Source organism: Pygocentrus nattereri, chromosome 16 (assembly GCF_015220715.1).
Source record: "Pygocentrus nattereri isolate fPygNat1 chromosome 16, fPygNat1.pri, whole genome shotgun sequence".
Taxonomy (NCBI): Eukaryota; Metazoa; Chordata; class Actinopteri; order Characiformes; family Serrasalmidae; genus Pygocentrus; species Pygocentrus nattereri.
In genome coordinates, this window is record NC_051226.1 from 7,267,362 (window position 1) to 7,281,200 (window position 13,839).

The following is a 13,839-nucleotide window of genomic DNA, read 5'->3' on the forward strand; positions in this document are numbered from 1 at the left end:
GTCACTGCGAAAAAGGAAAAGGTCACTCATTCATGTCCTCAGCTGCTGCCGCCCATTGTGGCTCTGCAGACTGCAAGCTGGACGTGACCTTTAATACTGCACGTATATAGACATACGCTTCACAGCAGCCTCTGGACGCAGGTCACTCCAGCTGGTTGGGGGGGTAGGGAGAGAAGTGCTGTAATGTATATTATACCACAGTCACTTCTCGCAAAGGGATTGGGTGAGAGGACTTCTATGAGCGCTGAGCTAGTGGCAAGCAAATTTTATATATATATATATATATATATATATATATATACATACACACACATATACATATATACATACATATACACACACACATACACACGTATGAGCTCTGTTCTGATTGGCCAGCCTGCAGAAATTCTAAATGTTCTGTTTTGCAGGTTCATTTCCACACATGGATCATATACCATAATTATTTTCTACTATATAGGCCCTTAAAGACATCATCTCACAGAAAGGTGTGGTAAAGCCAGAAGAAATGAAGAACATAAAGAAGCTAAAGGTTATAAAGGAAGACAGTTTACCTTCCACACGAGACGTATATGAGCAGCTGTGTGTACGTGCTATGTAGGGACAGCTCCGATTCATTGACCCCTGCAGTCCTGTACCCCTGCTGAGGTCACTGCTGCCACGGTAACACTACACTGACCAGCAGCCGTTCCCATAGCAACTGCTCCCCAGAGCCTCCGCCTGTCTCCCGCCAACCGTCCAGCCGGGCTCCATCAGCAGAGTGTGACCGACACACATGCACAAAACTGCCCTTCAGTGTGATCCAGATTCTACAGCAGGCCTGAATAATTCACACACTCCAGAGCTCATTTGCAATGTTGGTGTTTGTTTCCTTATTATTAAGAAGCCTGAATTCTCCAGCACTCTGCTGGATTCCTGACAATTTTCAGAGGTGGAGGCTTATTAATCACTGTTTTAAACAAACCAGGGGAAAAAAGACTTAAAAATTACTTAAAGCTAGCCATGATATTAGGCTAGGGCAGGGTGGCAACATGCGGCTCTGTTACCGTCCTGTTGCGGCACCTCAGCAGAATCAGATTTGTAGGTAAAAATAAAATAACCCTCCTTCACAGTAAAATAAAGCTCTGCTGATCGTTCAACACAGTTCAACAGTAAATGGTCTTAAACACTGGAGTTAATGTAGAACTGCTAATTCACCCTTTAACCCAGACGGCTGGTCATAATAGCAACACAGACAACCATCCTGTCTAGCTAGTATGTACTAAGAAAATGTATTGCTTTTTGAAAGATTTTTGAAAGAAATATATGCCCATTTTGGTGTCATTGGCCTGTTGCCAGCAGGTATTTTTTAAGCATTATATAACTTTACCGGCCTTTTGTCGCCCCAGTCCCAACTTTTTTGGAATGTGTTGTTGGCATCAAATTCAAAATGGACATAAATTCTTCAAGAAACAATACAATTTCTCAATTTCAACATTTGATATGTTGTCTTTGAAGCACTGCCATATATATATATATATATATATATATATATATATATATATATATATATATATATATATATATATATATATATATATATATGATTAAATTTTTTTATTTACGTTTTTCACAGTGTCCCAACTTTTTTGGTAATGGGGTTATAAAATTAAAATAGTTACAATGTTATATTTAGCTTATGTTTTATATAAATATTTGATGGTATATTTATTTCACTCCAGAAGAGCAGAACGTGTAGGTGATGATGGGCAAAAAAAAATGAATAAATAAAATCTATTGATTCACATATCACTGTATCCCTAAAAACACACAAACAGCCTAAACTGAGAGTGCGTGAAGACATTTCTAGGAAGCGTTTCCAGGATATGCAGCTTTCTTCAGAGGAGGTGGGGGGAGGATGGGAGAAATTATGTCCGGCCTTATTAAAAGCTCAGAGTGAACATACAAACACACACACACACACACACACACACACACACACACACTCTGTGTGACACAGACACAAACACAAGGCTGTTCAAGGTGCAGCTGAAACTCGTGTGGTCAAAAGTGAGACGTAGCGTCCAAAAGAATCCTCTCTGACTCTATACATTATTCATCACACACACCTCCAGATAAAAGCCCCAAACTTCAGCCCCATCTTCCACTTCTCTATTTCTGACCAGCGTCCCAAAGGCAAGAGCCGCCCGTCTGCCTCAGATACATTACAGAGAGCGGGAACAGCGTGTGTGTGTGTGTGTGTGTGTGTGTGTTCGCGGACAAGGCCAGCTCTTTAGGCTTTCTGGGAAAGACTCAAACAAACACCTGCTTTCCCAACAATGCTAGCACGGTCAAAGAAGTACGGTGGGGGCGGGGCATTTAATTTTTCCAGCCAGCACATTTTCTTCATAAACGCCTTAAATCTACGCATTTGGCAAACACTCTAATTTAGAGTGACTCACATGTTAATTGTGTTATTTCACAGATGAAATTATGAAACTGAGGGAAGAGCATGACATTGCTGACCATAAAAAAACAAAACAAAACAAAAAAAAAACCCAAAAAAAACAATTTACATCGGCTTTAATTAGAATTTAAGGTGTTTTTTCAGACCGTCACACGGTCCCAACCCAAAAGTTAAGAAGAGCCATTTCGTCCTTTCAACAAAAATCAATCCTCCTTGAGAGCCACAACACAGAGTCAAGTTTTTGAAGTAACATATCATCCTGGCTGTAAATATGTCCTAATATGTCCTAAGGTACTAGAATAGACAAAAAAAATTTAACAAAACCTCAAACTTACTTTGCTCTGCTTTAAGCTTTAGCTCAGCTATAGCTGCTTTTCTCGCATCTCTGGCAGGAAACTTTTCCTCAAAAGCAGAAATGTTTCTTGTAAAATGTCTCAATGTTCGACTTTTTACGAGCCTGAAGCCGTTTCTCAATCGCCAGCTTCTTATTCTAATTCTCATTCCACCTTAAATGGCATCTAATTTTCCCATTCCACCTCCATTAAAGGTGAAATGGGAAAATTCGACCAAGAAGGCTGGTGACTTCAGCCTCTTGACTCACGACTTTTTAGTGTTTGACCGTTTCTCGTTGCAGATTAAACGTATCAGGAAACCAGCTGGAGTGATTATAAATGCAAATAAGTCCATTCGTCAGGACAGTAAAGGAGCCGAGGGTGGAGAACTCTTGAGAACTTGGGCTGGAGTTCTGAGCAGCTTCTGTCTGTAGCTAGAAGGCCACACCCCCTCACGGCTGTAGCAGGACTGATGTAGGACTGAAGAACTGTCAAATCTTCGTCACAGGAACAGAAGGTGAGGATGTGAATTTAGATTGGAAGAGGGTGTCAGATCGGAAGAGGGAGGCATGTTTCCCCCCAAACTTCAGTTCTAACAGAACTACAGTGTGCAGTGTACAGATGTGTTGGGGTGCTTTCACTTGGAAAATCAACAAAATTGGTGGGAGTATTCAAACTTTGGTATATGACTGGATCCTGCAGTTCAGTGGTCATTTCCACAGATTGTATCTTAGGAGGTGCTGGCATTCCCTCTCTTTCGGAGCGGTGGTGTAGCGCTCTCTCAGCGTGTAGGCTACGGCTTATCTAACGTGACTAATGTCAGGTTACATTACTTAAGCTACATTAGGCTTGCTTAAAGCAACTCTGACCTCAAAGTAACACAAAAATCAATCAGATTTATCACGTTATGACATCATTCTGCCGCCCGGCCCGCTAGAGGCCCAGAACAGGCACTGATAACAGGCTAATGCTAACATCATCTCTATCCTCCAACTCTTAGCCGATTCTGGCGGGACTGTAAAACTGTGTGTGTGTGTTTATTTGTGTGTGTGTGTTTGTGTGTAAGAGCATGCTGGTGTGCTGTTGCTTTTCTTAATGTGTTTAGACTGCAAGTAAGAGTGCCAGACCAGCCAGCTCACCACACCATCATACAGATAATTGGTTAATGCTTTGAGAGCCACACACACAGACGCACTCACACATACAAGCACACACACAAACACCAGTGTGTAGCCAGAATTTCAGGTAACACTTTAATAACAGAGCCTAACAAGCAGCGCCATAATCACCTAAATGATTTTTAATGATGGTTAATGACTGTATTATGCTATAATCCAAGATGGGCTATTATTTCAGTAATTAACCATCCAACTGGTGACAAGTAGTTAGGGCAATGTTAGGATGCCAGGGATGCTACCGGAATCGGCGAAGATTGGAATCGGAAGATTTTTGCTCAAACCTTGCCAAATTACTGTTTTCATTTTGGCAGATCTGTGTGGCAGTTTTATGAGGTAAATAATGAACTTCATTAATAAAATGCAAACAAATCCCTGTAAATTCTGACTGTGTTTAGGTTTTCTCACAATAACAAACTGATTATATATTAATACTGGATTGTTGCTGCTCTTAATAACTTACAAGCATTACAATATGCCTCAGAAATAGCGAGTAAACAGAAATTCTAAATAATGAATAACATGATTTTTTTTTAAATAAATTTATGGCTGCCTTTGGAACAAGCTCATCCTTCCGTCCTGGAACACAGGGTTAAATGTTTGATGCTATGAGACATTGCTGGAAAAATCACTGTACATAACACACACTCGACTACACAGCACTACCACACAACTCCTTCAATCCAAGATACTGAAATGTCTGTTTCAGGCTTTAACTGTAATGTTTAAGGTACAAAATATGATGGTTATTTGTAAAACTTTGGGAGAGTCTGTTCAACATAAATGATGAACTAACCTAACTTTGTGTAAATAGAGCTCAATATAGAAATATGTCCACATATGCAGTCGAGACTGACGCGGCTTTTTTCTGAATTTCTACAAACACCATTTCATTTTATAGTAAATTAGTTTGGGCTGGTTTATGTTTATGAACAGACGCCTACAGATCAACATAGTAAAGGAGCTCATCTGTGATCCTGAGTTTAAAGCCAGTTTTTATTCAACTTAAACTTGGAACTAAGTTGTAAATAAATCTGAAACTGAAACTTTGCTTGTGTGTAAAAAGTGATTTCAGAGCCACTCGGTTCTCCCTGATGGAAACTGTTTACCTTCAGTGTTTTGTGCTTATGATCATTTTAATAGACATCAGCGACACTAATTAATGACGTTCTATTAAAAGTTTACCAAGAGTGACGCTGACGTCACCTAAAATGAGTTCATGAAGCAAAAGTCTTGTTACAAACATGATAATTAGAGCCATAATTACTCTTTTAGCACTTTTACTTTCGATACTTAAGTACATTTGAAGGCAAATACTTCTGTACTTTTACTCAAGGGGAGGTCTAAAAGGAGGAACTTCTACTTTTACTGGAGGAATATTTCACCTCTACTTTCTTTACTTTAAGTCAAGTACATGATGTTTACTTCGTCCACCACTGCCAAAACCACACACACCACAGTAAAGAGCATGTCAAAACTACTACATTGGTAGTATGTGGTTTTGGATACAACAGTCGACTTATTTAAGGTGTAATGGAAAATTGGAATTAGAAGGTGGCAAAAAAGAAGCCAACTCCTGAAAATCCCTGGCATGAAGGCTTATTAACCACAACACTAACAGATCAGGTCTTTTTCAAAGCACTGAACTTTGTTTTCTTTACCACAGTCAACTATTACTACTCGCTAGCTAGGTAAATGGCTTAGAGATGCTATGGCCCAGCTCAGTCAAGTTCTCCCTGTCAGGAGAAATGGTGGAGAAAGCTAATGCGAACAACAAGATACTCCCAACACACCAACACACAGACTCTCAGACTGCACCAGCGGCTCCTCCACTGAGGCACGGATAAGAGCTACAGTCAATGATACGGGGAAGCGTTTGTGTTTATGTGAGCGTCTTTTCGACCTGGCCTTTCCCTGACCCCCTTAGTCCACCGCCTGTGACATCACCCACCACAACATCCAATACGCACACTGAAATTAAACAAACAAATTCTTACTCCCAGCAGTCCTCCCACACACTGTCTGCACACACACACACATGTCTACAGATAAGCTCCCAGACTGGATTTTAGAGGGAACTAAAGGATTGAGATTTTCTCCTGTTGCGTTCTACACGGCTTTTTACAAAACAGACAGATCTGGGTCTATTTTTTAAGCCCTGTTTGAATGTGTGGTAAAAACCCTGATATGACGGCTTCATAACCACTGAAATCTGAATTAATGACAACTCACAAAAAAATACATCACTTGACATTTCAGAAAAACAGCAAAGTGTTGTGAATACTTTCCAATCTCTCATCTCTTACGAAGAAACAGCCTGTGTTGTTGCTGTATATTTAAGATTGATATGAAAATAAGCTCTGCTGAGATTGGTTGTCCTGTGAAACAAACCCTCAAAAAGCCCTTGACGTCCACGGAAGACAAAAATGGTGGATAACTGCAGAATCCTTACCATGGTGAAGAAAAACCCTTCACAACATTCACCCAAGTGAACAACACTTTCCAGGAAGCAGGTGTATCAGTATTTCAGTCTACCATAAACAGAAGACTTCATGAGAGCAAATGCAGAGGGTCCACCACAAGGTGCAAAACACTAATCAGCCTCAAAAATAGAAAGGCCAGATTAGACTTTGCCAAAAAACATCTAAAGAAGCCTGGAACTTCTGGAGCAGCATTCTTTGGACAGATGAAACCAAGATCAACCTGTACCAGAATGATGGGAAGAAGATGGCATGGAGAAGGCTTGGAACGGCTCATGATCAAAAGCACACCACATCGTCTGTAAAACATGGTGGAGGCAATGTGATGGCATGAGCATGCACGGCTACCAATGGCACTGGGTCACTAGTGTTTACTGATGATGTGACAGAAGACGGAAGCAGCCAGATGAATTCTGAAGTGTACAGGGATTTACTTTCTGCTCAGATTCAACCAAATGCAGCAAGGTTAATTGGATGTCGCTCCACAGTACAGATGGACAATGAGCCAAAACTTACTGCGAAAGCAACCCAGGAGTTTTTTTTAAGGCAAAGAAGTTGAATATTCTGCAATGGCTGAGTCAATCACCAGATTTCAACCCGATCGAGCATGGATTTTCACTTGCTTAAGACAAAACTTAAGGTAGAAAGACCCACAAACAAGCAACAACTGAAGACAGCTGCAGTAAAAGCCTGGAAAAGCATCACAAAGGAGGAAACCCAGCATTTGACGCTGTTGGCTGGATGTTTTTGGATCTCAGTCCAGGAGAGACACGGAGGTGTTTAAAAACTTCAGCAGCACTGCTGTGTCTGATCCACTCAGACCAGTGCAACACACACTAACACCACCATCACCACGTCAGTGTTACTGCAGTGCTGAGAATGATCCCCCACCCAAATAGTACCTGCTCTGTGAGCATCCATGGGGGTCCTGACCACTGAAGAACAGGGTAAAAGGGGGCTAACAAAGTATCAGAGAAACAGATGGACTACAGTCTGTAACTGTAGAACTACAAAGTGCAGCTATACAGTAAGTGGAGCTGATAAAATGGACAGCGAGTGTAGAAAAAGGAGACGTTCTTAACAAAGTGCTCAGTGAGTGTGTGTGTGTGTGTGTGTGTGTGTGTGTGTGTATACAGTAAGGACCCTCACATGGCTATTCAACTTCACATCTAAACATGCTAAGTTGCACAGCACCAACAAACAGTCATAAGTGCACTAAACACTTACGAGAACTGACAGCGTCCACATACTGAGGGAGGTAAGGCGCCCACATGTCGATGGTGTCCTTCCTGCCCGACTGACCGATCCTACGCAGCTCTGCTAGAAGAAGAGCCTGAGCTGCTTCCCTTATCTGCAACGAAATCAACCACATATCCACATCAACATAAGCATTTCACAGAAGGCAAAGTCAGAATGACAGCCAAACATACGTAGACTGATTTCTGCTTTCTCAAAGATCTCCCACTCTCTCTTAGCGCTTGTGATTATGATCAAATTTAATATCATGATATTATCCTAATATATCTCAATACTAGATGACATTTAAACCTTACAATTATGCAGGTTTTGGGGATTTGGAGACCTCTCTGGTGGACAAGTAACTAAGACGTAACTGAGTACTATAATAAGTATATTCCTTTAATCTTCAAAGTACTTGCAGAGTATTAAAAGTATTACGATTTGAGAAAACACATTACATATTTTTAAAAGTACATATACTTAAGCAAATATAGCTAGCTCGTTATTCATTAACACAGCTCTTATCTTAATAGTGCACAGGATTAGTGCTGAGGATCATTTCATATTGATATGAATTCCAGTTGATATTTACTGTGCAATGAAATACAGGACGTTCTATTAATATAATAACTGTGGTGGAACAATTTCAGTTTGTATTAATGCTTTTTGAAATCTAAAATAAAGCAGTATACGGTGATAATTCTCGTCACTGAAATGATGGAACATCTCACCAGATGGGCCTTTTCATTGAGACTCTACATATAGAAATCATACAAGGGAAACAAGACAAATCAGACTGAAAATAAGTGGGAAAATAGATTCTCTCTCTCTCTCTCTCTCTCTCTCTCTCTCTCTCTCTGAGGACATGCATGATAGAGGCTGAGCTGAATGTGAGAAGCTTAGTTCCACAGCTCAGTATAACAGGGGAGACGGCCTCAGAGGAAAGGGAGGCTTAAAAATGCTTAATAGAGTCTTTCTCTGTCTTTATTCTCAATCACTCACTCTCTCTGTCTGTCTGGAGCTCCAGTTCATAGAATAAAACAACAAAATAGCAGAGAGGAGCCCTCAGGGCTTTCTAGGCCCTCAGAGAAGACCTAAAGATACCCGGAAGCTTTAAAAAAAAAAAAAAAAAAAAGCATGTCTGTAATTTCTTTGTTTACTTTTATTCAATTGAATGAAGCTTGTATTTAAACTCTCAAAGTATTACAGTACTCTTGTTCTATTGCCGTCTTTTCCACTGCAGGGTCGAGCGACTCCGAGCGTGGAGGGCAACTGTTCCAGTGGCTTTTCCTCACGGAACACTTGAAAGCCAGGCTCAGCTCGGCTAGGCTAACCTAACCGTGCTCGGCGCCACAGAACCGTTGAGTGGGATGATGTACGGACAAAGCCTGGTTGTACGTTTAAGGGCCACTACATTATTTCAAACCCAAAAACAATCAAATACAGACGGCCATTAAACAAACGCAGTGCACGATTTCAAATCCCCCACTCAATAAATGTCAAAGCTTCAGAGTAACAAAGCCGTCTAACGGTTAAACGGCGCTGCTGACCAGGAGAGCGTAGCTGCTGAGCAGTAGCTTAGCTTAACTAACGCCAGCAAGCCGTCAGCTCTGCTCACTACAAAACAGCGTCAATTCTAACTCATAAAAGCTTTAGCTACGGACACAAATTCAGAAGATATGACCCAAACCCGAGGAAGCGAAGCCGAGCGCCTGATGTTAGAGGCACAGAAAGATTAAAGCTCTGGTGTCTGGAGCTGGAGCCTCCTAGCTAAGCTAATGCTAGCCAACTCCTCTCTTCCAGCTAACTTAGTGTAGCTAAAACACACCAGTGCAGGCTCTGTTATCACAAGTACAGACGACTAAAAAAAGATGTAATAGTGAGAGCAAAGCTGTTTGAATGGCGGTGGAGTGACAGAAAGCCAAAACTGGCTCTGTTCGGTTCTGTAGTGCTTGGCCTGCTAGGCTAAGCTAACGCGAGCGCTTGGTGGCGCCCATCGCAGTACGGGCTCAGTTCTAACAAACTCATGATTAAAAACACCTGTTTAGTGGATAAAGACTCATTGGGGAGAGCAGAATTTTCAAATGACTGGCGTTGAAATGACAAAGTCTTTTCTGTGGTGGCTTGAGCTGGACCCTGCTGGGCGATGCGAATGCTAGCTAGTGTTATGTGGCTACAGGTGAAAACCTCTGCAGGCTGTTTTAGTAACAGATGCTCAAATGTGCTCATTTGCCTAGTTTTCTTGGGCATTTTCTTGTTCTGTGCAGTACAACAGGTGCAAAAAGACACCATAACGGTCTCACAAGTCTGGACCAGCCTGGGGCGGCCCAGTACGGCCCTGAGAACAATTTGGCTCAAAGGTGGAAAGGAGGCCACTGTTAATCTTTGGAAAGAAAGAAAACACATGACTTAAAATAACCCCTGGTGAAATTACATGTTTTGTTGATTTTCTAAGTAAAACATTTTTCACAAATTTTACCACGGTTTCTTTTTTTTTTTTTTTTTGCACAGCTTATCACTGAAAATTAACAAATGTACTAGAACTTTGCAGAGGCCACATTGATTTTTGTTTTTTTCTTCCAATATGTTAAATTCAGCAAATAAACAGTAACTGTGTTCTCTGTAGAGGATGTGTTCACATATTTACACTTAAACAAAAAAAAGAAAAAAAAAAGAAAAAATATCTACAAATACATTTCATTTGTCCAGGGGCGGCCAAACTTTGCAACATGACCATTTTAAACATGAAATCCATTCGTCACAAAAAAGCTGGTTTATTAAATGATGTATAATCTAAACAAAATCTAATGATAGCGGTGATATATGCACTCCAGAATCATAACTTATATAATAGTTAATAGCTTAACAGTAACAGCTGTTGTATGTATCAGTAACGCACCTCCAGGCAGCGATCCTGCCACCTGCGAGCGAGCATCTCCAGAAGGGGTGGTCTGAACTTATCGAGCCCCAGCAGGTCGGGCAGCATCACACAGTGCATCGCAGCCAGTTGACTCCAACCTGAGAGACACATAGAGATAAATTCACACAGAGCTCTGAGCCCTCAACACCTCACAGACACACACTAGGGCCGCACGATACACTGTTTATTAATCATCACAATACTGGCCTCTGCAGTGCTGCTCTCAAAAGGCTGTGATATGCAAATGAGCCTCTAAACGATCTGGGTTTGTTATTGTGTGCTGCGAGTTGGGCTGGGTATCCTTAAAATTACTCAATGCTGATAGCAGTATTGATACCTGGACTTCAGTTTTCATTCCTGCATGTATTTTTGTTCAATACATTCTCAATAAAATAAATAAATAAAACAATTTAGATTTAATACTCAATTAATCCAATATGTTAAACTTGGCAAATAAATAGAAATTGTGCGCTAAAATTTGAAGGGAACCATCATATCGCTGTTGTCGGAAGAAAACCTTGTATATATGTAAGTTTCAATTTTCAAATTTGATGAATAGAATAAAATAAATGGCCCAAGATGAATTCCGGTTCCATTGACTTACATTAAAAGGATGTGGTTGGATAGTGTAGCGGTTAACACCTCTGCCTTCTACGCTGTAAACTGGGGTTCAATCCCCCACCAGGGCAGGCACCCTACACTATAACAAAAAGAGTCCTTGGGCAAGACTCCTAACACCACCTTGGCCTACCTGTGTAAAAATGATCAAATTGTAAGCCACTCTGGATAAGAGCGTCTGCCAAATGGCATAAATGTAAAAGTAGAGTATATTTTTTCCATCCCCTGTAAAATTACCATTTTGGGGATACAAGTTTTTCTTTTGACAGCAGCAATATTTAAGTCGCCTGTAGAGGATGTGTGAACGTATTTTCTCTAACAAAATATGACACTTGACCAGCTGTGTTCAAACGTTTGCATGCGACTATACATATTTAAATTAACATGAATTAAAAGTCATATTTTGCAGCGGTTTTCATAGTAACTTAAAATGCACTGAATTTAATTAGCTCTGATATTGCATATTTACAGACCTGTTGAACTACACTCTCTTTACTAGCTCACTACTGCTGAGAAGACAGACTAACTAGATACTGCAGTAGTGAAGCACCAAAATGAGATAGCCAGCCCTAACTATGAGCATTCTGACCAATCACAATCCAAGATGAGCGTTTTAATGAATCAATGTATTAATTTCATCTAACAGCAGAATTTTTGGTCAAACACAGGCCAGTTTAACTGTGTCACCATTAATATACTGCAAGTTGTAGTGCAATATTAGCATTGTGTCCATATTGTGCAGCCCTAACTGACACATGCATGCCCATCATACATACTGTACAAACGAAAAGGAAACTCCACCAAAGGTTTCCAAATGTCTGTGTAATTAAAGGGTTTAGATGCAGTAATTCAGAGTGGTCTGGTGTGAAATGGTTCATTACAGAGATCTGTTCACAGTGGTGGTGAAGCTATTATATGAAGTGTTGATGAACACACTGCTTTATGTCTGAGACACTGACCATTTTGTGCAAATCTGTATTAAAACTATTTTTAATGTCAGTTGGCCTTTATATTGTGTTCAAATCATGAATAGACCAATAGAAATGCTCCACAATTCTTGAAGGAAACAAAGTTGTGCTCCATTAACTTTCATTAAAAGACAAAAAACGCATTTTCTTTGTCCTGTAAAGTTAGCATTTTGGCAATATGAGATTTTGTCCTAACAGCAACAATCAAAGCTCAGAAGACTCGTGTAGGTGCACTGTTGGTTTTGGATAGTAAATAAAATGTCTATATTTGTGTTGCAGTCATGGCGACGCCTGGTTCCCATCACCACCACTGTAAAGACATCCGAGTCTCTAGAATCAACCACTTCACACCAATCCACTCTGAATGACACATCTTGACAAAATTACGCAGAACTTTTGAGAAACTGGTTGAGTTCCCCTTTAAAAAGTCAAAACCTGTAAAGGGATTTTACAGAGACTGAGAAAACTCTGTTTTCTGGTGGAGTTGCAGAACTTTGCAACTTTGCACACGTGACCGCGGCCACAGGCACATCGTACAAATTCACAGCCACACGCACAGACATCTACACCATCTACACAGGCTACAGTCCTACACCTATACGAAGCTCAGCACTAAACACGGGGTGCTGCTGAGGATGAGACAGAAACACAGGCAGTAATTCAGAGCCACTACTGATGAACATGAGGAACGCTGGGGAAGAAAAACAGCTTTAATGAACAATATCCAAACAGAGAATGCCGTCACATATATTAGAAATATATGGAAGAGCTTCCGGAATGAGGTAATGTTGCATAATCCAAAGACCGAGAAAATAAAAGACAGTTCAGTGCAAAGAAATTCTTAAAATTTCTTTGTGGAGCCGTACAGATACTTACCTTCATGAAAAGGGAAATTATTTCGATTAATCATGAAAAGCACCGTCTGCAAGTATAATGTATTTTTATATACAGTACTGTGCGAAAGTTTTAGGCATCTAAGCAAATTTTTAAACAACTGACCTCAGCAGTGAGTTTATCACAATATACATTAGAATAAAGTCGTATTCATAATTCAAAATCAACAGAAAAACAATAAAAAGTAACAAGAATTTCTTGCGTCCATATTTTTCCTTGACCCCTTCACAGCCGCCACAGAGACTCGTTAATATCATCAGTTACATCATGAGCTCAATTTACTGAGCACTGATTGGTCAAACCAGGAGCTGCTTTATAACTACATATAATACTGGACTTCCTCAAGGAGAGGCTTGGAGATGGGTAAACAAACACACCAACATCCAGAAAATCACTATTACAGATCATTATTAATGAATAAATATTCTATAAATTTTGTTTACTCAAATATCAACACTTCTCAGCAAATAAACACAAACTACACAAATAAATAGATTTTGAAAATGTGTCTTGGGTGCCTAAGACTTTCACACAGTACTGTATTATATTATATTACATATGTATTAAAATCATTAAGCTAATACTGGAATTGGATTCAAATAACAAATTTACTTTTATCAAGCACAGGGGAAATAAACAATCAATAAAAAGGCACTGGAGAATCAGTATTTATTTATTATTGCAGTAAACCATAAAGTATATACAACCCCATCTCCAAAAAAGCTGGGGAGCTGTACAAAATATAAATAAAACCAGAATGCAATGAT

The 13,839-nt window shown here is 40.1% G+C and overlaps 1 protein-coding gene across 2 annotated transcripts in view; it reads right to left on the minus strand.

The window, feature by feature from the left end:
* The window catches only part of LOC108444384 (WD repeat-containing protein 7), a 269,505-nt gene that overhangs the window by 164,023 nt on the left and 91,643 nt on the right, over window positions 1–13,839 (minus strand). For both annotated transcript variants that reach the window (XM_017725554.2, XM_017725555.2), the window contains 2 exons: window positions 10,572–10,690; window positions 7,661–7,784 (listed from right to left, as the gene is read on the minus strand). In XM_017725554.2, coding sequence (XP_017581043.2) covers window positions 7,661–7,784; window positions 10,572–10,690 — 243 coding nt within the window. The remainder of the gene's footprint in view (window positions 1–7,660; window positions 7,785–10,571; window positions 10,691–13,839) is intronic.